The sequence below is a fragment of the Odocoileus virginianus genome, chromosome 13, assembly GCF_023699985.2.
Source record: "Odocoileus virginianus isolate 20LAN1187 ecotype Illinois chromosome 13, Ovbor_1.2, whole genome shotgun sequence".
In the NCBI taxonomy this organism is placed as follows: domain Eukaryota; kingdom Metazoa; phylum Chordata; class Mammalia; order Artiodactyla; family Cervidae; genus Odocoileus; species Odocoileus virginianus.
Window position 1 is genome coordinate 61,064,875 of NC_069686.1, and position 25,330 is coordinate 61,090,204.

The 25,330-nt window shown below is 43.7% G+C and overlaps 1 protein-coding gene across 5 annotated transcripts in view; it reads left to right on the plus strand.

The window, feature by feature from the left end:
* The window catches only part of EPB41L5 (erythrocyte membrane protein band 4.1 like 5), a 159,071-nt gene that overhangs the window by 117,655 nt on the left and 16,086 nt on the right, over positions 1–25,330 (plus strand). For all 5 annotated transcript variants that reach the window (XM_070476323.1, XM_070476324.1, XM_070476325.1 and 2 more), the window contains 2 exons: positions 11,276–11,404; positions 14,277–14,341. In XM_070476323.1, coding sequence (XP_070332424.1) covers positions 11,276–11,404; positions 14,277–14,341 — 194 coding nt within the window. The remainder of the gene's footprint in view (positions 1–11,275; positions 11,405–14,276; positions 14,342–25,330) is intronic.

Consider the following 25,330-nt stretch of genomic DNA (forward strand, 5'->3'; position numbering starts at 1 on the left):
AGTAATTTTAGGATGAAACACCTACTGTAAATAGAATATATTCTAAAGCAAAGTGTCAGATGTTGGATGTTTAGCTCTAAAAATTGGGTAACTGAGAAGGTTTTAGGCTAATGGAATTTTCAGATGGAAACAACTGGAAAGTACAGTGTGAGAGACAAAGTCAGGATCTATGAATACTTTGAAAGGCTGGAATGACGGATTGGGTTTAAGACTAGTCTGACATAAATGTAGGCATTAGGATCAGGAGGTAGAACTTAACAGGCATGTGTAAAAAAAGTTTGAGAATTTTGTAAACATTATGAAGTGTAACTGCTGAAACATATCCATTATGTTAACTGAAAGGGCTTAAAAGGGGAGCTCCAACCATAGTATTAAAAAGGAAGAGAGATAAACATGATTTCGGAAAACTAAAGTGGTTTGAGAAGAGGAGGGGTACAGTGAAGAATCTTGAAGCACAGTTGTAATGATGCTCAGCGATCTCAGGAAAGAAGACTTCAGTTATCTGAGGAGCTATGATACGACAGGAAGTAAAGTATTGATCATGTTTTTTAACAGTCTTGGAGAAGAGCTAACGTCAGTGAGTGGCGAAATTAGGCAGATTTCACCTTAGTATAAGAAAACACATCTTAACACACCTGGAAATTGAACAGATAGCTAAGAAAGCAGCAGCTTCCCTAATGTGGGAAGTTCCTCAGGCTAAGACTGAAGTCAGCCTTTGGATATTTTGGAGGTTGGATGTACTTGGAGGTTGGAGCATTCTTTCCACCTTGGGACACCCTGAATCTCGGGTTCATTTTTCTGGGTGCCTCCTGGTATGGGGAATGTGTTCACAATGTCTGCCTGATCTCTGTCTTTGGAGTCCTTTAGGGCTTATGCTGTGTCAAGACTTGAAGACTTTTCAGTTACCTTCCTCCTCTTAATTACTTGAGACAATTCCAGAATTTTCTTTATCTTCAGATTTGAAGGATAATTTTTTTTCTTGGTCCTTGATCAGAAAATTTTTTAAATGCTTAAAGTAACAGAATCTAAGCTGCATTTGTTAGTGAGGATGGGGACATGATTAAGGCATGACCTTTAGCAGCTAGTCGTTCTAGTGTAAAGGTTTGAAAGAAAGGCGTGATGACCATGTTCTCTTGACCACGAGTTGGCAGCCTCTTTCATTAAAGGTCAGTAAATATTTAAGTCTCAGTAGCCGTACGGTCTCTGTCATTGTACTCAACTGTGCCACCGTGGCATGAGCTAGCCATAGCCATGTGGGCCTGGGCATGGCCGTGTTCTGGTAGAGTTTACTTACTAAAACAAATGGCGGGCCAGCTGTGGCCTGTAAGTTGTCTTTCTCTTGTTGTTGGGAATGTAATCCTACAGCAGATTGCTGCCACATGTGACTTGGAATAATCTTTGTCACTTTTAATCTTTTGATTTTTTTTGTACCCAAACCTTAAGAAAGTATAACCAAAAAGTATAACAAAAATCAAAATCTGCAGTCTGAAGAAAGCAAAGGAGAAAGATGAATATATTACCTGGATTTTGACCCATGAACCTTAGAACTCAAGACTGTGAACGTAGTAAGTTCTGAGTTGCTGACAAATTTAAGTGGTTTTTATGGGATAAATACAGGGGTTATTTGTTATTGTCAGCTGGTTAGTTGCCTGGTGGTCTTCTTTCTTACTTGGATCAGAGTAGCTGAGTCAGGGGAACAGGGAAGCATAGAGCTGCCATGAGCTGGCTTGCGTGGGGGCTCGGCTGGTGTCCTGTGCCAACCTCTGGGAAGAGTTGTACATCCCCATGAGGTTAGGTTAAGTGTCCTCTGTGTGCCTACAGTGGCTGTCTTCATTTTGTCCCTGACATAAGTGACTCTAGGCGTTTCAGTTTGGTTCTATAAGTAGTTAACTTTCTTTCCTTCTACTCTCAATTTGGACACAAAAGTGTGGCAGTTGGTCTGACCTCCCTTTGGGAAATTGAGCTTCAGATGTTAGCCTTACAAAGGCCACACTTCTCCAGGGATCAGTGAGCTATTGCATATTATATAAGGTAAGTAGAAATGATACTTTTACAAACACAAAGGCTAATAATACTGTCTATTTAACAGTAATTGCTGTAGGGGAAAAAATAATTTTTCCCTCTACTCCTCTGAGTTGTTGGCTGAGACTTCTGTGATAAAAGACAGATTAACAAGAAAAAAAACAGAAGTTTACTGTTATGTGTACCTCATGTTCAGATGGGCGATAGCAGGGGAGAATGAGTAACTCTCAGGCTTAGAATTCCAGTTAAATCCCATCTTCAGCTCAAGTCAAGCAAAAGGAAGTGTAGGGGAGGGCTCAGGGAACAGCAGGGTAAACAGAGGCAAGGCTTCTCATGCAGCTTCGAGTCCTTGCTATTCAATGGTGAGGGTTTGAGTCATTTGCAGGGATGAATGTTGGTCTTTCCTAGTAGAAAGGAAGGAGGGACTCCTTTTTAGATAGATAGGAGAAGGACAAAGCTTTTCTTATATCTCCTGCTTCCCAGTTGCCTTCAGCTCAAAATAACATGCCACAAGGTGGCATATTTGGGGATGGCACATTCTGCTACCCTCACTGCCATGACCTTTTCAGCTGGAACAATAGTTGCTTGCTAAGTCACTTTAGTTGTGTCCAACTGTTTGCGACCCTATGGACTGTAGCCCACCAGACTTCTCTGGCATGGCATTCTCCAGACGAGAATACTGGAGTGGGTTGCCATGCCCTCCCTCAGGGGATCTTATTGACCCAGGGATCGAACTCATGTCTCTTGTGTCCCCTGCATTGGCAGGCAGGTTCTTTACCACGATTGCCACCTGGGAAGCCTGAAACAATAGTTACTAATATTATACTAATATTATTTGTACAGGTGTTTTAAAAAATGATTTTTAAGTCTGGAAATCAGGCTGTTTAACTACTGGTATCTTAGAATTTATTAGTTTATATAGTAGGCCAGACCTAAAAATTCACATCCCCTTTTTCATGATCTCAGGGACTCTTCTGAATTTATGTAAATACTTTCAGCACTTTAAGGGGAAGAAACAGTTTATAAAGTGGTTAAAACCATTGTGTATATTTAGTAAAAATTCAAGGTAAATTGTATTTATTCTTCTAAAGCAAGATTCTTGCAGATCACAGATCGACCCACAAATAATTATAAGAGGTGTCTTAAACCCTATGAAATTGAACACATATTCTTTTTTATTTTTTGTTTTACTTATTTTGGCTGCACTGGGTCTTAGTTACAGTGAGTGAGGGGCTTCTTTCTGGTTTCAGAGAATGAGCTTTAAAGTGCTTGGGTTCAGTAGTTGCGATGTATGGGCTTAGTTGCTCTGTGGCATGTGGAATCTGGTTCCCTGACCAGGGATTGAACCCACATCTTCTGTATTGGACAAGGTGGATTCTTAATCACTGGACCACCAAGGACGCTCCTATTCTTGCTTTAATTCAGTTACGTATTTTTCAGGAAAGTGGGTCCAAATTTTATTAAATTCTCAAAAAGAGTAAACCATACCAATCTTAAAATAACTCTTTGCATCTTCCCAAAGTTAGTGCTAAAAAGAACTCCACTTTACTTAAAAGGCTTATATAATTTTTTAAAATTAAATAATTTCAAATTTTCTGAGGCATTTAAAGAAGGAGCTCTCAGAAATAAGATCTCTCTGTGTTTGAAAAAAAAAAGTACCATTTTTCTTTTGAGTTTTACTACTTACACCAATACTTTGCATTATGTGTTTGAATGTATAAATGGCCTACCTATGTTTTCTAGCCAAGATTGTTTCAAGAGTGGTTTTGAGTCTGGATCTAATGGCATTCTGGTTCAGAACTTGAAACCAAGTCCCCCTAAAACTGACTTCCCCTGCTGAGTTTGTGATTAATCTGTCTAAAAATTGATTCCCTTCCTAATCTTACCCCTTTTCCCCTCAGAATTGAGGAGCATCAAAGAAAAGGGAGAATTGGACCCCAAACAGGACCCTGTGGGGCCATCCCAGGTACAAAAAGCCTCTCCACATCCCTGTTTCCTGTTTGTAGGAAAAAGACGGTAATCTCCTGGACCTTCCCCAAGTTCCAAAGAGCAGAGTCTAGCAGTTAATGTTTAGGACAAGAGCATCGCAGGACTCCTCGTTCGTTCTGAAGGGAAATGGATAACTGTGCCTGTCTTTGAGTTGTTCTGCAAAAACTAAGACCCACCCCCCCCCACCCCTAGGTGGGGAATGATGACTACATGATGACCACAGGCAGGTGGTCCCCAGACTGGTTGGAGCCAGAAGGTTGAGGTTCTGAAGATATCACCCTATTACCTCATCACCAACCAATCAGAGGCCTTCCCCAGTGGCTGAGACGGTAAAGAATCCGCCTGCAATGTGAGACACCTGGGTTCAATCCCTGGGTTGGGAAAAGCCCCTCGAGTTTTGAAGGGCCATCACTGCTTCAAAAGGTGACGATGCCTGACTCCTCTTGAACATTGACAGGAATCCCAATATCCCTGTGGCTACTGGAAAGGGACCCTGGGTCTCCCGCCTCACCTCGAGAAGCATCCCTTTTGCCCTGCCAAGCCTCGAAGAGATTCCTGAGGTGTCCCTCGTAACTAGACAGGAGTCCTGACGTCGCTGAACAAACAGCCCTCGAGGAGAGCATGGCAACCCACGCCAGTATTCCTGCCTGGAGAATCCCACAGACAGAGGAGACTGGTGGGCTACCATCTGTAGGGTCACACACAGCTGGACATGACCAAGCAACGAAGCACAGCCAGTCAGAAGAAGGTCTGCAGGCTGACCACACGTCCTGGACCCCATCCCCTCACGCTGTCTTTAAAGGCCTTTGCCAGAAGGCGTCAGGGGGTTCTGGTCCTTGTACGTGAGCTGCCTGTCCTCCTTCCTGGGTGCCCTGCAAATACACCCCTAGTTTTCTGCAAACTCCTGCCATCAGTCTGGCTTTCTGCACTGCAGGCGCCCGAGCCCTGGCTCGTTAGCAAACTGAAGTGGACTTTGGATCCTCTTTAACCTGACATTAGCGCCTAACTAAGCTGATTCTGACAGTGAGGACGGCTCTGCAGGAGAGTTTGAGCATCCAGTCTTGTTAGAACAGGTCTAACTTGGGGTGTTTAGGAATCAGGGTGTCTTTTTAATTATTTTGGTTCTCTGTTTGCACATGTTGGCCATCCAGGGCAGACATATCAGCAGCATAGTAACTGGATATTGTTGTATTTGCATCCTGTAATAAAACTATATGAAAGTATTTTATAGCTGTTACACTGAACTTGTATTTTAGTAATCTTTTTCTTTTATATACATGGAAGGTAACTTTATAAAATACAGATTTTATTTATGTTTATTTCTGGGGTTTTTTTTGGTCATGCTGTGTATTTCCAGGATCTTAGTTCCCCAGTCAGAGACTGAATTTGAGCCCTGACTGAAAGTGCTGAGTGCTAACCACTGGACTGCCAGGGAATTCCCCACAAAATGTAGATTTTAAAAAGCAAGAAATTATAAAACTTCCATTATCCCAGTCCTAAGAGATAACTACAGTTAACATTTTAGAGATACGTACTTCCAACCATTGATATGTGATAAATGTTTTTTAAATTAAAAATGCAATAATATTGTTCTATAGCTAATCAATTGTAATCTCTTTATTTCAATGACACATTACAGATAATAGTTAAATGGCATGCATAGGTCAGTGTTGTGTTTACTCAGTCTCATATTAGACATTTTGCTAATTTTCAATGTCATAATCAGTGTTGTGACAGTCTTATAAATAAATATCCTGCATTATCTTTGATTATTTTCCTAGGAAGTAGAAGTGTTAGGTTTGGGAATTCCCTGGTGGTCCAGTGGTTAGTACTCAGCTCTTACACTGCTGAGGGCTCATGTTCAATCCCTGATCCGGGAGCTAAGATCCTGCAAAAGCCACTTGGCATGGCAGAAGTGTTAAGTCAAATTTCAGAAATAATTTTAAAGCCTTTGGTACTTTTGCAAAATTGCCTTCCAGAAAGATGGTAACAAGCACAAGTACTTTTGTGATGTGTGTGTTGAATTCTTGATTTTTCATGTAGGCAGGAAGAGAAATATCTGCCTAGGTCTGTGGCAGGTTGCTTTGAGATGCTATGACATGGAAATATAAATGTTGAGCATATAATACAAAGTCTGTAATGTAATTCTCTCTGAAAAGAAAATGTCAATGCACTTGAACTAGCCGTTCTTGTTCAGTCGCTCAGTCACATCCAACTCTGCGACCCCGTGGACTGCAGCAGGCCAGGCTTCCCTGTCCTTCACCGTCTCCCAGAGCGTGCTCAGACTTGCGTCCATTGAGCTGGTGACGCCGTCCAGACTCGCATCCATTGAGCTGGTGATGCCGTCCAGCCGTCTCGCCTTTCGTCCTCAGCGGGCTTCCCTGGAGGCTCAAACAGTAAAGAATCTGCCGGGAATGTGGGAGACCTGGGTTTGATGTCTGGGACGGGAAGACCCCTTGGAGGAGGAAGAGAGGAATCCTTTTGGACAGAGGATCTTGGCAGTCTACAGTCCATAGGGTCACAAAGAGTCAGACACACTGTGTGACTCAACTAGCTAAGTATGCTATTTTTCCTGCCTTCATCAGTCAGTTCAGTTACTCAGTCGTGTCCAGCTGTTTGTGACCCCATGGACTGCAGCATGCCAATCTTCCCCATCCATCACCAAGTCCCAGAGCTTGCTCAAACTCCTGTGCATTGCGTAGGTGATGCCATCCAACCGTCTCATCCTCTGTCGTCCCCTTCTCTTCCTGCCTTCAGTCTTTCTCAGCATCAGGGTCTTTTCCAGTGAGTCATTTCTTCTCATCAGGTGACCAAAGTATTGGAGTTTCAGCTTCAGCATCAGTCTTTCCAATGAATATTCAGGACTGATTTCCTTTAGGATTGACCAGTTGGATCTCCTTGGGACCCTCAAGAGTCTTCTCCAACATCACAGTTCAAAAGCATCAGTTCTTCAGCGCTCAACTTTCTTTATGGTCCAACTCTCATATCCATACATGACTACTGGAAAAACCATAGCTTTGAGTATATGGAACTTTGTCTACCGTATTTAATATGCTATCTTTGTTGGTCATAGCTTTTCTTCCAGGGAACAAGCATCTTTTAGTTTCATGACTGCAGTCACCATCTGCAATGATTTTGGAGCATAAGAAAATAAAGTCTCTCACTGTTTCCATTGTTTCACCATCTATTTGCTGTGAAGTGATGGGACTTGATGCCATGATCTTAATTTTCTGAATGATGAATTTTAAGCCAGCCTTTTCACTCTCCTCTTTCACTTGCATCAAGAGGCCCTTTAGTTCCTCTTCACTTTCTGCCATAGGGTAGTATCATCTGCATATCTGAGATTATTGATATTTCTCCCAGCAGTCTTGATTCCAGCTTGTGAGTCACACAGCCCAGCGTTTCGCAGGATGTTCTCTGCATAGAAGTTAAATAAACAGGGTGACAGTATACAGCCTTCTTGTACTTGTTTCCCAATTTGTTTCATGTCTAGTTCTAACTGTTGCTTCTTGACCTGCATACAAATTTCTCAGAAGGCAGGTTAAGTGGTCTTTTATTCCCATCTCTTTAAGCATTTTCCACTGTTTTTTTGTGATCTACACAGTCAAAGGCTTTAGCATAGTCAGTGAAGCAGAATGTTTCATGTTCCAGATTTTTTTCTGGAATTCTCTTGCTATTTCTGTGACCCAACGGATGTTGGCAATTTGATCTCTGGTTCCTCTTCCTTTTCTAAATCCAGCTTGAAATCTGAAAGTTCTTGGTTCACGTACTGTTGAAGCTTTAACTCGGAAAATTTTGAGCATTACTTTGCTAGCTTGTGAGATGAGTACAATTGTGCAGTGGTTTGAACATTCTTTGACATTACCTTTCCTTGGGATTGGAATGAAACCTGACCTTTTCCAGTCTTGTGACCACTGCTGAGTTTTTCAAAATTTCTGGCATGTTGAGTGCAGCACTTTCACAGCATAATCTTTTAGGATTTGAAATAAATCAGCTGGAATTCCATCACCTCCACTAGCTTTGTTTTTATTGATGCTTCCTAAGGGCCACTTGACTTTGCACTCCAGGATGTCTGACTCTAGGTGAGTGATCACACCATTGTGGTTATCTGGGTCATTAAGATCTTTTTTGTATAGTTCTGTGTATTCTTGTCACCTCTTCTTAATATCTTCTGCTTCTGTTATGTCCATGGTGTTTCTGTCCTTTATTGAGTCCATCTTTGCATGAAATGTTCCCTTGGTAGCTCTAATATTCTTGAAGATATCTCTCGTCTATCCCATTGTATTGTTTTCCTGTATTTCTTTCCATTGATCACTGAAGAAGGCTTTCTTATCTCTCCTTGCTATTCTTTGGAATTCTACATTCAGATAGATATATCTTTCCTTTTCTCCTTTGCCTTTTGCTTCTCTTCTTTTCTCAGCTATTTTTAGGTCTCCTCAGACAACTATTTTGTCTTTTTGCATTTCTTCTTCTTGGGGATGGTTTTGATCACCGCCTCTTGTACAATGTTATGAACCTCTGTCCATAATTCTTCAGGCACTCTGTCAGATCCAATCCCTTGAATCTATTTGTAGCTTCCACTGTATCATCATAAGGGATTTGATTTAGATTTAGTGGTTTTCTGTACTTTTCTTCAACTTACGTCTGAATTTTGCAATGAGGAGTTCATGATCTGAGCCACAGCCAGCTCCCGATCTTATTTTTTGCTGACTGTATAGAGCTTCTCCATCTATGGCTGCAAAGAATATAATCAATCTGATTTCAGTATTAACTATCTGGTGACATCCATTTGTAGAGTCATCTTTTGTGTTGTTGGAAGAGGGCATTTGCTATGACCAGTGCGTTCTCTTGGCAAAACTCTGTTAGCCATTGCCTTGCTTCATTTTGTACTCCACGGCCAAACTTGTCTGTTACTCCAGGAATCTCTTGACTTCCTACTTCTGCATTTCATTCCCCTGTGATGAAAAGGACATCTTTTTTTGGTGTTAGTTCTAGAAGGTCTTCTAGGACTACTAGAACCTATCAACTTCAGCTTCTTTGGCATTAGTGGTTGGGGCATAGACTTGGATTACTGTGATACTGAATGGTTTGCCTTGGAAACGAATAGAGATCATTCTGTCATTTTTGAAATTGCATCCAAGTACTGCATTTCGGACTTGTTGACTATAAGGGCTACTGCATTTCTTCCAAGGTATTCTTGCCCTCAGTAGTAGATACAATGGTCATCTGAATTAAATTCACCCATTCTAGTCCATTTTAGTTCATTGATTCCTAAAATGTCAATTTTCACTCTTGCCATCTCCTGTTTGACCACTTCCAATTAACTTTAATGTGTGGACCTAACATTCCAGGCCCCTTATTGAACTGTAATTGACAAAATTTAAACACATTTAAAATGTGCAATTTGATAAATTGATAGAAGTTTACATTGTGAAATGATTCCGACAGTCAGATTGATAGTTAACACAATCTCACCTCACTTTAGTTAGTTTCCTTTTTGTTTGTTTTTTGGTGAGAATGCTTGAGATCTACTCTCAGCACGTTTCAAGTATAAAAAACAGTGTAATTAACTTTAGTCACAGTCCTGTACATTGGGTCCCCAGGATCTGATAACTTTTACCAACCTCCCCCTATTTCTCCACCCCTAGTCTCTGGCAACCGTTCTACTCTCTGAGTTGGATTTTTTTTTAAGAATCCACAGTTAAGTAATACCATGAAGTATTTGTTATTCTCTATCTGACTTAGTTCACTTAGCATAATTCCTTCCAGCTTTGTCTGTGTTGTTGGAAATGACAGGATTTCCTTCTTTATAAAGGTGGAACAATATTTCATTGTGTGTGTATATTTATGTGTGTCTGTGCATTTTACATCTTCTGTATCCTTTCATCTTGATGGACATTTAGGTTATTTCCATGTCTTGGCTGCTGTGCATAAAACTGCAGTGAATGTGGGGGGTGCAGATGCCTATTTGGGATCGTGAATTTATGTCCTTTGGATGTGTACCCAGAAGTGGCATTGCTGGCTCATATGATGTGAACTAGTCATGACTGAAAAAGGATATAGGGTCTTCTCTCAATTACTGGGAGCCATTCTGTAGACTTGGAAGATACAGTCTAGTACAAACTAGTGATTCTCAAACTTTTATATATATCAGAGTCACATGGGAAAGCTTGTTAAACGTTCAGATTATGGGATCCCAGCCAGAGGCAGGTATGTGGAGACCACACTAAGAAAAGCCAGATTAGAATAAGCACATAGTTAAATTTTTTCAAATCTGAACAAACGGTGCAATATGTAATCCTGTACTTTGGCAGATGGCCTGTTTTACAGAACAAAAGCTATATCTGAGGCTAAGAAAATGTTCAGAGTGAGTTTGTTATTTAGAGCAGTGTTAAATGGTAACCATAGTAAGGACAGGGCTTCTCAGGTGTCACTAGTGGTAAAGAACCTCCCTGCCAGTGCAGGAGACGCAGGAGACACAGGTTCAGTCCCCGGGTCGGGAAGGTCCCCTTCAGAAGGAAATGGCAGCCCATTCCAGTGTTCTTACCTGGGAAATCCCATGGACAGAGGAGCCTGGCAGGCTCTGGTCCACAGGATCGCAAGGGGTTGGACATGGCCGAAGCGACTTAGCATAGCACACAGTAAGGATGATGGTGATGGTGATTGTTATTATTGATTGTCATTTATTTTAAATTAGGTAAAATATCAGCTGTAGTGTAGACAATTAAAATTATTAATTTTTCTCCCATTTCTTTTCTTAATAGTTAATGTATGTTGTTTTAATTATGATCTTCATTCAATGGACTTATGCTTTATTTTATCATTTTAGTAAGTTTTTACCTGAGAGTGGCCTCTTTGTTGTCAAATAACTTAAGTCTCAAGCACAGTCATCTACCCAGTAAGAGCTCTAGGGATCAGTTAGTTTAGGGCCCGACCTAAAATCTGTTGAAATTAATTACAGCAGATGGCACATATTCTTCAGGTGTGGTTTAATTCAGGCATTTTTCCAGGGTGGTATCGTTAGTTATTCAGTTGGCTTAAAGACAGGAAATTGGGCTCAATGATTTTCAGGGGTCCCTGCCTTATTTGTGATCCCTGATCTTAGTTCAGAGCCTCAAGTAAGAGCTGACTCCTCCTGGAATAAGATGGCTACCTGAAACACGTGACTCCCTAGTTGTCTGAATAGGAACTTTCATCTGTCCCTTTCTGTTTCCATTTAGTTGAATCCTCTCAGAGTTGCTTACAGTGTGTTTTTAATGTGCAGGAGGAAGTGGTAAAATTAACTGAGAAATGTCTGAATAATGCCATCGACAGCCCAGCACTGAATACCAGGAGAGTTCCTCCTGACTTGAAGAGTAATATTTTGAAGGCTCAAGTAGAAGCAGTGCAGAAGGTAAGCTGCCTTCACTAGGGTCCCACTGAGGTGGAAGGAGACCCTATGGAACAAGAACACACGCAGATGGTAGACATGAGTGAGCAGGCTGGTGGTGAGATAGAGGGTAAAACCAGGAAGCACGCTCAAGGTGGCAAATGCCTTTCCAGCTCTAAATTCTAGTCAGAGTAGATTAGGATGGGGCAGTCATGAAGTAAAAAGAATGAAGTTTTTTAAAGTCAAATTCCTATAGAAGTGAGTCCCTTATCTTTTGTCACTTTTATAGCTGGAAACCCTAGAGTGATTTTAGGTCTTTGTCAATTCACTTTTCTTCCCATCCGTCTATCCCAATTCAGCAAAATTATTAGCTGAATAGCTGATTCAGTAAAGTTATCAGTCATATTATTAGCAACTGAGTGATGGTTGCAAGACGAAGCGTTGGTTGTGACATCTTGTGAAGGACGCAGTGTGACCAGCCCCCAAGAAGTTAATGGCATCCGTGCTCTCAAAATCGGCTTTTCCTTGGCCCTCCCACCTGTCAGATTTACGCTCTGTGCTGAAACAGGGCAGATGCCTGTCTTACTGCATCCTGTTGTCAACGAGGATTTCCCAGCACCTTGTTGTTGAGAAGAGGCTCTTTACCCATCCTGGCCCAGGCTCAGGCCTTGAAGAGAACTGGGAGAACTTGAGGAATGGTGTTCGTGTGCTTTCTGTACCTTCTCACCCAGATGGAGATGTAAAACATAATGCTCACATGTAAAAATAATTACAAAATACGTCATTACAGGCTCTGGAATTAGACAGCTGGAATTTGAATCCTGTTTCTTATCTACCACCTACTAGCTTTGTGACTTGGCAACTTAGTTTATGTCTCTGAGCCTCAGTTAAATTATGTTTAAATGGGGGTAATGGTAATACCTACTCTCAGGTGGATTGTGAGGATAAAATAGAATAATAAACATGAAGGCCATGGGGTGACTCCTGAGGCACATAGTGAGTGTTTAACAAATGTCGACCCCGCTGCTGACACTGCCTCTTGTGGCAGCAGAGGTGGTGGCGGCTGTCATCACCTGGCATTTCAGTTGTGTTTCGTAATCTATCTTGGCTGAAATGAGAGAGAGAAGTAACTTCAGTAGCTCTAAATGAAAGAGATTTTGTTTTGTAGTTTAAAATCATCCTGCAAGGAAAAACTCAGGACCAGATGCCTTCACTGTTAAGATTACTGAACATTTAAGGAAGAAATAATAACAGTTCTGCATAAGTTCTTGCAGGAAATAGAAGAGCACGGAGCATGTCCCAGCTCACTTCCAAGGCAGGTTTTACCCTGATACCAAAGCCAGAGAGTGATTGTACAGAAAAAGCTGCTACAGACTGAAAGCCCTAAACAAAATAGAAGCAGGTTGTACTCAACAGTTTATAAACAGGGTAGTAACCATGGCCAAGAGTTTATCTTGGGGGAAAAGGTGGTTTATCATTCAAAAACCAGTATAGTTCAACATATTAAAAATTAAGAAAAATGTCTCCACTTACATGGAAAGGACATTCCACAGGATTTAAGACCTGATCATGATAAATATTCACAACAAAATAGGAATAGAGTGGAACTTCAGCTTGATAAGGGGTGTCTATGCAAATAATCTACAGCTAACCTCATACCTCATAGCTAAAGTTAACAACTGACCATCCCCATGTGGGCAATAATGGACTGCCTGCAATGCACACAGCTGGTAAGAACATAAAATATTGCAGGTAATTTAGAAAGGAGTTTGGTGATATATTAAACATACACTTCTCGTGTGACCCAGCAGTACCACTTCACTCCTAGGTGTTTATCCAAGAGAACTGAAAACATAGGTTCATACAGATACTGGTACATGAATGCTTTGCTTCTGGCAGCTTTGTTTTTAATAGGTAAAAACTAGAAGTGATCCAAATGTCCATCAGCAAGGAAACAGATAAACAAATCAGGCTATATTTGTAAAGTGTAAATCTACTCAGTACATAAAAAGGAATATGTTGATGCATGCAACACCATGGGTGAACCTCAAGAACATCATGCCTCTCTAAAGAGGGAGGCACAGAAGACAGGTGTTATGAATCCACATATATGCGGCTATAGTGCTGCAGCTACTGAAGCCCACGTACCTAGGAGCCTGTGCTCCACAGGAGAAGCCGCCACAATGAGAAGCCCATGCGCTGCAACGAAGAGTAGCCCACGGTCCCTGCAGCTGGAGAAAGCCTGCGCGCAGCAACAGAAACCTGCAGGCCAAAAAAAGTCCAGATCATGGCTGGCTGCATGTGCGGGTTTTTGATGGGATTGCATTGGAAACCTCAAGGGAACATTTGGGGGCAGTGGACATGTTATGTATGTTGATTGTAGTCTTGATTAGGTACCCCTGTATATTTTTCAGAACTCATCATCATACATTTAAAACATGTGGCATTTTGCTGTACGTACATGATATCTCAATAAAATTAAGGGAAAAACTGACTTCAGAAAGATTTTTTAGAATTCTCTTCTGAAATATTCTGGGAAAAGTAAAAAGCCAAATACACAGGTTAACATCTGTTTCTTCTTTTGATAAATTTGAATCTTTTTGGATTCTGTGTATATTGACCAACATATGGTGGTGTCTTAAATCATGGAGAGCTGTCTAGTAAAGCATATGGATTTGCATACCTATGTATTGAAATGGGCACTTGGTGTGTGAGTTCAGGTGTGAATAGGACTGCACTGGGTGCAGTTAACTGATATTGCATGGATGAGCTGTGATTGCCTGTTTCTAGAGCAGAAGGAAACTGGTGTTTCAGTTTTTACTGCAAAGGAATATAAATTTCTTCTTACTTTAGTATCATCGATAGAGATTTAATTTTTGTGGCTTCCTTTTCTTAGGTTGCAAGAGAAGATCGCTTATTAAGTCATAAAAATGCCAGTGTTCAGGATGCTTCCACAGACAGGTACAGTGCTGGGAAGATGGGAGTAAACTGATGCTCTTTTCCTCTTACCTTTCTTTGGGGGTGCTTTTTTCCCTCTCTTCAAGTCTGTGACCACATGGTTTCGGAACATCTATTTGAAAGATTGTTTGACTCACTCTTCTGTCCATTAATACATAGCTTCTTAAGCCCTACTTTTAGATCATTTGAAGCTACTCCTGATTAGCCTTTTTCAGTCTCATCCTTCTTCAGCTGATTGAAACCTGTGAAGGTAGTGTCAATGTTGTAAGGTGCCTGCTGAGGAGCACGGGCAGCGTCTCTCCGGTGTGGCAGCTGTCTTGGTGCCACGCTGTCAGCACAGTGGGTTGTTTCTACAAACTTCGTTTCTACAGGCTCTCACGTGACGCACGCAGGTGTCTTCACGGTTCCCTCTTGAGTTATTCTGCGTCTTTTTTCGTTGACTGTTACACCATTTATTTATCTTACTAGATTTCTGCCCCCTGCTTTATGCCGGTTTGTTTCGTTCATCTCTGTGTATCCAGTGTTCTGTGCTTAGTTGGTGCTAAACGTTGTTGAGTGAATATTCTGATTAATGCTCTTCAGTTCCAGGTGCTGTCATCAACATAACACTTAAGTGCATGCTTTGTATAGAGGACTTTACAGTTAGTACTCAGCAAATGTACTCATTGGTGATCAGGGGACAACTGGAATTCCAGCCTAACGTTTTAATTAATTCTAATAAATCAAGTTTCCCACATCCTTTAAAACTTATTGCTTTATTTTGCTGCATCAGGTCCTAGTCGCAGCATGAGGGCTCTTTGTCTCGTTAGGCGGGGTCTTTCAGTGCAGCACATGGACTCACTCGTTGCGGTCCGTGGGCTTCAGTAGTTGCAGCTCATGGGTTCAGTTGCCCTGTGGCATGTGGGGTCTTAGTTCCCTAACCGGTGATCAAACCTGAGTCTCCTTCCGTCAAGGTGGACTCTTTACCACTGGACCATCAGGGAAGTCCGTTGCCCACAACATTTCTAATACTGTTATTACTGAAGCCTTTTAGAGTAACCTCATCATAAACTTTTTTTGTGAAGAGGGGAATAATGAAGATGTAACTACCCAGCTGTTTATCAGAAATTTCACTGAAGCTGGAAAGATGTTAGAATATCCAACTTCCACATTTATTTCTCTTCATGGCTGTTGGTGTTCTGATCATCTATTTTCCTTCCAGCATTTGAGATGGATCCTTTAAAGCAGAAATACCCAACCTTTTTGGCTCCAGGGACCAATTCCATGGAAGATAGTTTTGATGGTTTCGGGATGATTCAAGCACATTACATTTATTGTTCACTTTATTTCTATTATTATTACATCAGTTATGTCTCAGATCATCAGGCATTAGATCCCAGAGGTTGGGGACCCCTGCTTTAAATAATACTCATGTTCTTATATACTTTTATATAAATTTGAGTCTGTTTCTGGGTCTTTTCCTTTCCAGTTACTCTGATTTTTCTTCCCCTTGCCATACTAGACTTTTAAAAAATTGCTGTACCCCCTTTCTAAAAGGGAATATTTCAGGCATAAGAGAGCTGTAGAGATTGCATAATACATATCTGTGCACCAAATGTCAAGCTTTGTCACCTTTTCCTATTTTGCTCTAGTAGATTTAGATCATTTTTCTTTTATCCTTTTTATAAAGTTGTAGTTCCCGTGCATTTACACTTTATAGGTGTGCGATTTAGTGCTTTTTAGTACTTTGACAGAGTTGTGCAGCCCTTACCACTATTAATTCCATAATACTGTCATCACACCTGAAAGAAGCATTCTCCCCGTATGAGTCTCTCCACTTCCTCGTCCAGTACCCGGCAGCCATCCATCTGCTTTCTGCCTGTACTGGATTTTCCTACTTTGGATGGTTCATATAACTGGAATTGTACAAATATGTGTCTGACTTTTTTCATTTAGCATAATGTTTTCAAGGTGTACCCATGTAGTATGTTTTGGTACTTTATAGCTGAGTAATAGTCCATTGTGTAGATATGCCATATTTTGTTTATCCATGTGTCGATGGATATTTCCGTTGTTTGTTGTTTAATCACTAAGTCATGTCCAGCTCTTTTTGCAACCCCATGGACTGTACCTTGCTGGGCTCTGTGCATGGGATTTCCCAGGCAAGAATACTGGAGTGGGTTGCTGTTTCCTTCTCCAGGGGCTCTTCCCGACCCAGGGATGGAACCTGCCTCTCCTGCACTGGCAGGTGGGTTCTTTACCCCTGAGCCACGTGGGAAGCCCTTGTTATTTCTCCTTTGTGGCTGTTTTGAGTAAGGTCATTCTTGAACATTTACATGCAAACAATTTGTAGACTTGCTTTCAGTTCTCTTTAATATGTGCCCAGGAGGGTTGTTGTTCAGTCATGTGCTAAGTATTTTTAGCTTACTGCGGACCTGCCCAGCTATCTTCCAAGGCAGCTGTGGCATTTTCCAGTCCCACCTGCCAATGTATGATCATTTCTGTTTCTCCATATCCTTGCCAATGTTTATTATTCTCCATTTTAAAAATTATACCCATCCCAGGGAGTATGAACCACAAAACTCTATGTGGTTCTAATTTTCATTTACCTTAAGCATAATGATGTTATTGTATGACAGAAGGCAACCCAACATCGTAAAGCAATTATCCTCCAACTAAAAAAATAACAATGATATTGAACATCTTTTCTGCTTTAGAGAAATTTCTGTTCAGACCATTTGTTTTTGTAGTAACAGCTTTATTAAGATACAGTTCAAATACTGTGCAATGCAGTTCACCCATTTACAGTGTATAATTCAGTGGGTTTTGTTTTGATATATATGAATTTTTAAAAATTATCCATGGTTTCTTCATAGTCTTTTTAAAAAATTTATTTTTTTAATTGAAGGATAATTGCTTTATAATATTGCTTTGGTTTCTGCCATACATGGACATAAATCAGCCATAGACACACACATGTCTCCTCCCTCTCGGCCCTCCAGCCCACCTTCCCCGCCCCTCTAGGTTCTTACAGAGCCCTGGTTTGAGTCCCCTGGGTCACATAGCAAATTTCCACTGGCTGGCTGTTTTATGTGATGGTGTGTGTGGTTCCGTGCTGCTGTCTCCATCTGTCTCACCCTCTCCTTCCCCCTGCCACCCGTGTCCATAGTCTGTTATCCACGTCTGCATCTCCATTGCTGCCCTGCCAGTAGGTTCCTCGGTACCGTCTTTCTAGATTCCATATATGTGCATTAATATACAATATTTGTTTTTCTCTTTCTGACTTACTTCACTCTGTGTAATAGGCTCTAGGTTCATCCACCTGATTAGAATGGACTCAGATGTGTTCCTTTTTATGGCTGAGTACTATTCCATTGTATCTACGTACCAGAGCTTCTTTATCCACTCATCTGTTGATGGACATCTGGGTTGCTTCCATGTCCTGGCTATTGTAAATAGTGCTTCAGTGAACACTGGGGGTACACGTGTCTTCAGTTTTGGTTTCCTCAGGTATATGCCTAGAAGTGGTATTTCTGGGTCATGTGGTAGTTTTATTCCTAGTTTTTTAAGGAATCTCCACACTGGCTTCTGTAGTGGCTGTATTGTTTACATTCCCACCAACACTGGAATATTGATATATTTATTTACTTTTGGCTGTGCTGGGGGTCTCCATTGCTGCGCGCGGGCTGTCTAGTTGCAGCAAGTGGGGTTACTCTGGTTGTGGTGCACAGAGCTCTCACTGCAGCGGCTTTTTTTGCTGTAGAGCGCGGGCTCAGGAGTCATTGCGTACGGCCTCAGGAGTCGCTGCGCACGGGCTCAGGAGTCGCTGCGCACGGCCTCGGGAGTCTCTGCGCACGGCCTCAGGAGTCTCTGCGCACAGCCTCAGGAGTCGCTGCGCACGGGCTCAGGAGTCATTGCGCACGGCCTCAGGAGTCGCTGCGCACGGCCTCGGGAGTCTCTGCGCACGGCCTCAGGAGTCTCTGCGCACAGCCTCAGGAGTCTCTGCGCACGGGCTCAGGAGTCGCTGCGCACGGCCTCAGGAGTCTCTGCGCACGGGCTCAGGAGTCGCTGCGCACGGGCTCAGGAGTCTCTGCGCACGGGCTCAGGAGTCGCTGCGCACGGGCTCAGGAGTCATTGCGCACGGCCTCAGGAGTCTCTGCGCACGGCCTCAGGAGTCGCTGCGCACGGCCTCGGGAGTCTCTGCGCACGGGCTCAGGAGTCATTGCGCACGGCCTCAGGAGTCGCTGCGCACGGGCTCAGGAGTCTCTGCGCACGGCCTCAGGAGTCATTGCGCACGGCCTCAGGAGTCTCTGCGCACGGGCTCAGGAGTCATTGCGCACGGCCTCAGGAGTCTCTGCGCACGGCCTCGGGAGTCTCTGCGCACGGGCTCAGGAGTCATTGCGCACGGCCTCAGGAGTCTCTGCGCACGGCCTCAGGAGTCGCTGCGCACGGCCTCAGGAGTCTCTGCGCACGGCCTCGGGAGTCGCTGCGCACGGGCTCAGGAGTCGCTGCGCACGGCCTCGGGAGTCGCTGCGCACGGCCTCGGGAGTCGCTGCGCACGGCCTCGGGAGTCGCTGCGCACGGGCTCGGGAGTCGCTGCGCACGGCCTCGGGAGTCGCTGCGCACGGCCTCGGGAGTCGCTGCGCACGGCCTCGGGAGTCTCTGCGCACGGCCTCGGGAGTCGCTGCGCACGGCCTCGGGAGTCTCTGCGCACGGCCTCGGGAGTCTCTGCGCACGGGCTCGGGAGTCGCTGCGCACGGCCTCGGGAGTCGCTGCGCACGGGCTCAGGAGTCTCTGCGCACGGCCTCAGGAGTCGCTGCGCACGGGCTCAGGAGTCTCTGCGCACGGCCTCGGGAGTCGCTGCGCACGGCCTCGGGAGTCTCTGCGCACGGCCTCGGGAGTCTCTGCGCACGGCCTCGGGAGTCTCTGCGCACGGGCTCAGGAGTCGCTGCGCACGGCCTCAGGAGTCTCTGCGCACGGCCTCGGGAGTCGCTGCGCACGGGCTCAGGAGTCTCTGCGCACGGCCTCAGGAGTCTCTGCGCACGGGCTCAGGAGTCGCTGCGCACGGCCTCAGGAGTCTCTGCGCACGGCCTCAGGAGTCGCTGCGCACGGGCTCAGGAGTCTCTGCGCACGGCCTCAGGAGTCTCTGCGCACGGGCTCAGGAGTCGCTGCGCACGGCCTCAGGAGTCGCTGCGCACGGCCTCAGGAGTCTCTGCGCACGGCCTCAGGAGTCTCTGCGCACGGCCTCGGGAGTCGCTGCGCACGGCCTCGGGAGTCTCTGCGCACGGCCTCGGGAGTCGCTGCGCACGGGCTCAGGAGTCTCTGCGCACGGCCTCGGGAGTCATTGCGCACGGCCTCGGGAGTCGCTGCGCACGGCCTCGGGAGTCGCTGCGCACGGCCTCGGGAGTCGCTGCGCACGGCCTCGGGAGTCGCTGCGCACGGCCTCGGGAGTCGCTGCGCACGGCCTCGGGAGTCTCTGCGCACGGCCTCGGGAGTCGCTGCGCACGGCCTCGGGAGTCTCTGCGCACGGCCTCGGGAGTCGCTGCGCACGGCCTCGGGAGTCTCTGCGCACGGCCTCGGGAGTCGCTGCGCACGGCCTCGGGAGTCGCTGCGCACGGCCTCGGGAGTCGCTGCGCACGGCCTCGGGAGTCGCTGCGCACGGCCTCGGGAGTCGCTGCGCACGGCCTCGGGAGTCGCTGCGCACGGCCTCGGGAGTCTCTGCGCACGGCCTCGGGAGTCTCTGCGCACGGCCTCGGGAGTCTCTGCGCACGGCCTCGGGAGTCGCTGCGCACGGCCTCGGGAGTCTCTGCGCACGGCCTCGGGAGTCGCTGCGCACGGCCTCGGGAGTCTCTGCGCACGGCCTCGGGAGTCTCTGCGCACGGCCTCGGGAGTCGCTGCGCACGGCCTCGGGAGTCTCTGCGCACGGCCTCGGGAGTCGCTGCGCACGGCCTCGGGAGTCTCTGCGCACGGCCTCGGGAGTCGCTGCGCACGGCCTCGGGAGTCTCTGCGCACGGCCTCGGGAGTCGCTGCGCACGGGCTCAGGAGTCGCTGCATGTGGGCTCACTCGTCACACACGGGCTCAGGAGTCGCTGCACACGGGCTCAGCAGTTGTGACTCTCAGGCTCCAGGACACAGGCTCAGCGGTTGTGCACATGGGCTTTGTTGCTCTGTGGTGTGTGGGATCTTCCTGGATCAGGGATCAAACTGGTGTTCCCTACATTTCGAGGCAGATTCCTAACCACTGGGCTGCCAGAGAAGCCCATGGTTTTTTCATTTTAACTGCCACAGTATATTCATTATTTTATTAAAGGACAAATATTTGTTACAAATTAACATTGTACATGTTCTTCCATATACACATATGTTGTAAGGATTTTTTCATCTGCTTTCTGTGTTTTGTAGCAGTGTAAACTACTAGAAGAACTAATCTCTCTTTTTTAAAAAAATTTTTTGGTATGGCCTCAGGATTCTTATTCATTGATTTACAATATTGTTTTAGGTATACAATGTAATGATTAAATATTTTTATGGATTATATTCTATTTTTACATTTATTATAAATTATTGGTTATATTAATATTTTTGTAACTTATGTATTTTATACATAGTTCAGTTGCTCAGTTGCGTCTGGCTCTGTGACCCCATGGACTGCAGCACACCAGGCCTCCCTGTCCATCACCAACTCCCAGAGTTTACCCAAACCCATATCCATTGAGTCGGTGATGCCATCCAACCATCTCATCCTCTGTCATCCCCTTCTATTCCTTCCCTCAATCTTTCCCAGCATCAGGGGCTTTTCCAACGAGTCAGCTCTTCGCATGAGGTGGCCAGAGTATTGGAATTTCAGCTTCAACATCAGTCCTTCCAATGAACACCCAGGACTGATCTCCTTTAGGATGGACTGGTTGGATCTCCTTGCAGTCCAAGGGGCTCTCAAGAGTCTTCTCCAACACCACAGTTCAAAAGCATCAATTCTTCTGTGCTCAGCTTTCTTGATGGCCCAACTCTCACATCCATACATGACTGCTGGAAAAACCGTACCCTTGACCAGACGGACCTTTGTTGGCCAAGTAATGTCTCTGCTTTTTAATATGCTGTCTATGTTGGTCATAACTTTCCCTCCGAGGAGTAAAGCATCTTTTATACATAGTAGTTTCTGCTTATTGGTTTCCTACCACTACCCACCCCCTCCTCACTTACCTTCTCTCACTGGTAACCCCTAGTTCTTTATATCTGCAAATTTGTTTCTGACTTACTTCACTTGTATATTCATTTGTTTATTTTTTAGATTTCACATGTAAGTGATAAAATATAGTATTTGTCTTTCTCTGTTAGACTTATTTCACTAAACATAATACCTTCTAGGTGCATCCATGTTGTTGGAATTTTTCATTCTTTTTATGGCCGAGTAATATTCCATTACATATATATACACCACATTTTCTTTATCCATTCATCTTGGTGAACACTTAGTTACTTCTGTATCTTAGTTATTGTAAATAACCCTACTATAAACACCGGGGGTGGGGCACGTATCTTGTTAAGTTAGTGTTTTTTTTTCTTCAGATACACACTCAGAATTGCTGGATCATACAGTAGTTCCATTTTGGTTTTTTTGAGGAGCTGCCATACTCTTTGCCATAGTGGCTGCACCAGCTTCCATTCCCACCAACAGGGAATTCTCGCCAACAGGGAATTCCCACATCCTTGCCAGCATTTGTTATTTATGTTCTTTTTGATGGTAGCCATGCTGACAGGTGTGAGGTGATGTCTCATTGTGGGTTTGGTTTGCATTTCCCTGATGATCAGTGATGTTGAGTATCTTTTCATGTGTGCCTGTTTTCTATTTGTATATATCTTCTTTGGAAAAATGTTTGTCACATCTTTTGCCCACTCCCCCCCGCCCACTCCTTTGCCCACTTTTTTTTGGTTTGTTTATTTTTATTAAATATTGAGATGTTTGAGCCATTTATGTATTTTGAGTATTAGCCCCATATTGGTCATATCATTTGTAGATTTTTTTTTTCATTCTGTTATCTTTGTTTTGTCACTGGTTTCCTTTGCACCACAAGAGCTTTTAAGTTTAATTAGATCTGATTGTTTATATTTTTGCTTTTGTTTCCTTTGCTTTGAGACAGATCCAAAAAAAGTATTGTTACATTTTATGTCAAAGACCGTTCTGCCTGTGTTTTCTACTAGTTTTCTGGTTTCTGGTCTTACTTTATTTTTAAATCTATTTTGAGTTTATTTTTGTGTATGGTATAAGATGTTCTAATTTCATTTTTACATGCAGCTGTCCAGGTTTCCAGCTGTTGTTATTGAAAAGACTATCTCTTCCCTACTGTATGTTCTTGCTTCCTTTATTTTGGCTTAATTGACCAAAAGTGCGTGGCTTTATTTCTGGGCTCTCTATTCTGTTCCGTTGATCTATGTGTCTGTTTTTATGCCAATACTATACTATTTTGATTACTGTAGCTTTATGGTATAGCTTGAAGTTGGGAGTGTGATTCCTCTAGCTGTATTCTTTTTTTCTCAGCGTTACTTTGGTGATTTGGGGTCCTTCATATAAATTTCCATATAAATTTTATGCCCCAACCACTAATGCCAAAGAAGCTGAAGTTGAACAGTTCTGTGAAGACCTAAAAGAGCTTCTAGAACTAACACCAAAAAAAGATGTCCTTTTCATCATAGGGGAGTGGAATGCAAAAGTAGGAAGTCAAGAGATTCCTGGAGTAACAGGCAAGTTTGGCCGTGCAGTACAGAATGAAGCAGGGCAAAGACAAACGTTTTGCAAAGTGAACACACTGGTCATAGCAAACTCCCTCTTCCAACATCATAAGAGATGCCTGTACACATGGGCATCACCAGATGATCAGTACTGAGATCAGATTGATTATATTCTTTGCAGCTAAAGATGGAGAAGAAGCTCTATACAGTCGGCAAAAAACAAGACCGGGAGCTGACTGTGGCTCAGATCATGAACTCCTTATTGCAAAATTCAGACGTAAATTGAAGAAAGTAGGGAACATTCAGGTATGACCTAAATCAAATTCCTTATGATGATACTGTGGAAGAGACTGATAGATTAAAGGGATTAGATCTGACGGACAGAGTGCCTGAAGAACTATGGACGGAGGTTCGTAATGTTGTACAGGAGGCAGTGATCAAAGTTATCCCCAAGAAGAAGAAATGCAAAAAGGTAAAATGGTTGTGTGACGAGGCCTTACAAATAGCTGAGAAAACAAGAGAAGCAAAAGGCAAAGGAGAAAAGGAAAGATGAACCCATTTGAATGCAGAGTTCCAAATAGCAAGGAGAGATAAGAAAGCCTTCATCAGTGATCAGTGCAAAGAAGTAGAGGAAAACAATAGAATGGAAAAGAGTAGAGATCTCTTCAAGAAAATTATAGATACCAAGGGAACATTTTATGCAAAGATGGGCTCAATAAAGGACATATTACAATAATGGCTATGGGCATAACAGAAGCAGAAGATATTAAGAAGAGGTGATAAGAATATATGGAAGAACTATACAAAAAAGATCTTAATGACCCAGATAAACACAATGGTATGATCACTCACCTAGAGCCAGACATCCTGGAGTGCAAAGTCAAGTGGCCCTTAGGAAGCATCAATAAAAACAAAGCTAGTGGAGGTGATGGAATTCCAGCTGATCTATTTCAAATCCTAAAGGATAATGCTGTGAAAGTGCTGCACTCAATATGCCAGCAGATTTGGAAAACTCCGCAATGGCCACAGGACTGGAAAAGGTAAGGTTTCATTCCAATCCCAAAGGCAATGCCAAAGAATGTTCAGACTACCACAGAATTGCACTAATTTCACACACTAGCAAAGTAACGCCCCACATTCTCCAAGCTAGGCTTTAACAGTCCTGAACCAAGAATTTCCAGATGTTCAAGCTGAATTTAGAAAAGGCAGAGGAACCAGATCCAATGCCAATATCCATTGGATCATATAAAAAGCAAAAGAATTCCAGAAAAACATCTGCTTCATTGACTATGCTAAAGCCTTTTACTGTGTGGATCACAACAAACTGTGGAAAATTCTTAAAGAGATGGGAATACCAGACCACCTTACCTACCTCCTGAGAAACCTGTATGCAGGTCAAGAAGCAACAGAATCAGATATGAAACAACGGACTGATTTCAAATTGGGAAAGGAGTACATGAAGGCTGTTTATTGTCACCCTGCTTATTTAATTTAATGCAGAGTACATCATGCCTAATGCCAGGCTGAATGAAGCAGAAACTGAAATCAAGATTGCTAGGAGAAATACCAATAACCTCAGATATGGAGATGACACCACCTTTTTTAATGGCAGAAAATGAAAAGGAACTAAAAGAGCGTCTTGATGAAAGTGAAAGAGGAGAGTGAAAAAGCTCGCTTAAAACTCAACTTTCATAAAGCTAAGATCACATGAAGTCCCATCACTTCATGGCAAGTATATGGGGAAACAGTGAGAGACTTTATTTTCTTGGGCTCCAAAATCACTGCAGATGGTGACTACAGCCATGAAATTAAAAGACGCTTGCTCCTTGGAAGAAAAGCTGTGACCAACGTAGACAGCATATTAAAAAGCAGAGATATTACTTTACTGACAAAGTTCTGTATACTCAAAGCTGTGGTTTTTCCAGTAGTTGTGTGTGGATGTGAGAGTTTGCCCATAAAGAAAGCTGAGCGCTGAAGAATTGATGCTTTTGAACTGTGGTGTTGGAGAAGACTCTTGAGGGTCCCTTGGACTGGAAGGAGGTCCAACCAGTCCATCCTAAAGGAAATCAGTCCTGAATATTCATTGGAAAGACTGATGTTGAAGCTGAAGCTCCAATACTTTGGTCACCTGATGAGGAGAACTGACTCTTTGGAAAAAACCCTGATGCTGAGAAAGATTGAAGGCAGGAGAAGGGGATGACAGAGGACGAGATGGTTGGATGGCATCACTGACTTGATGGACTTTAGTTTGAGCAAACTCAGGGAGATGGTGAAGGACAGGGAAGA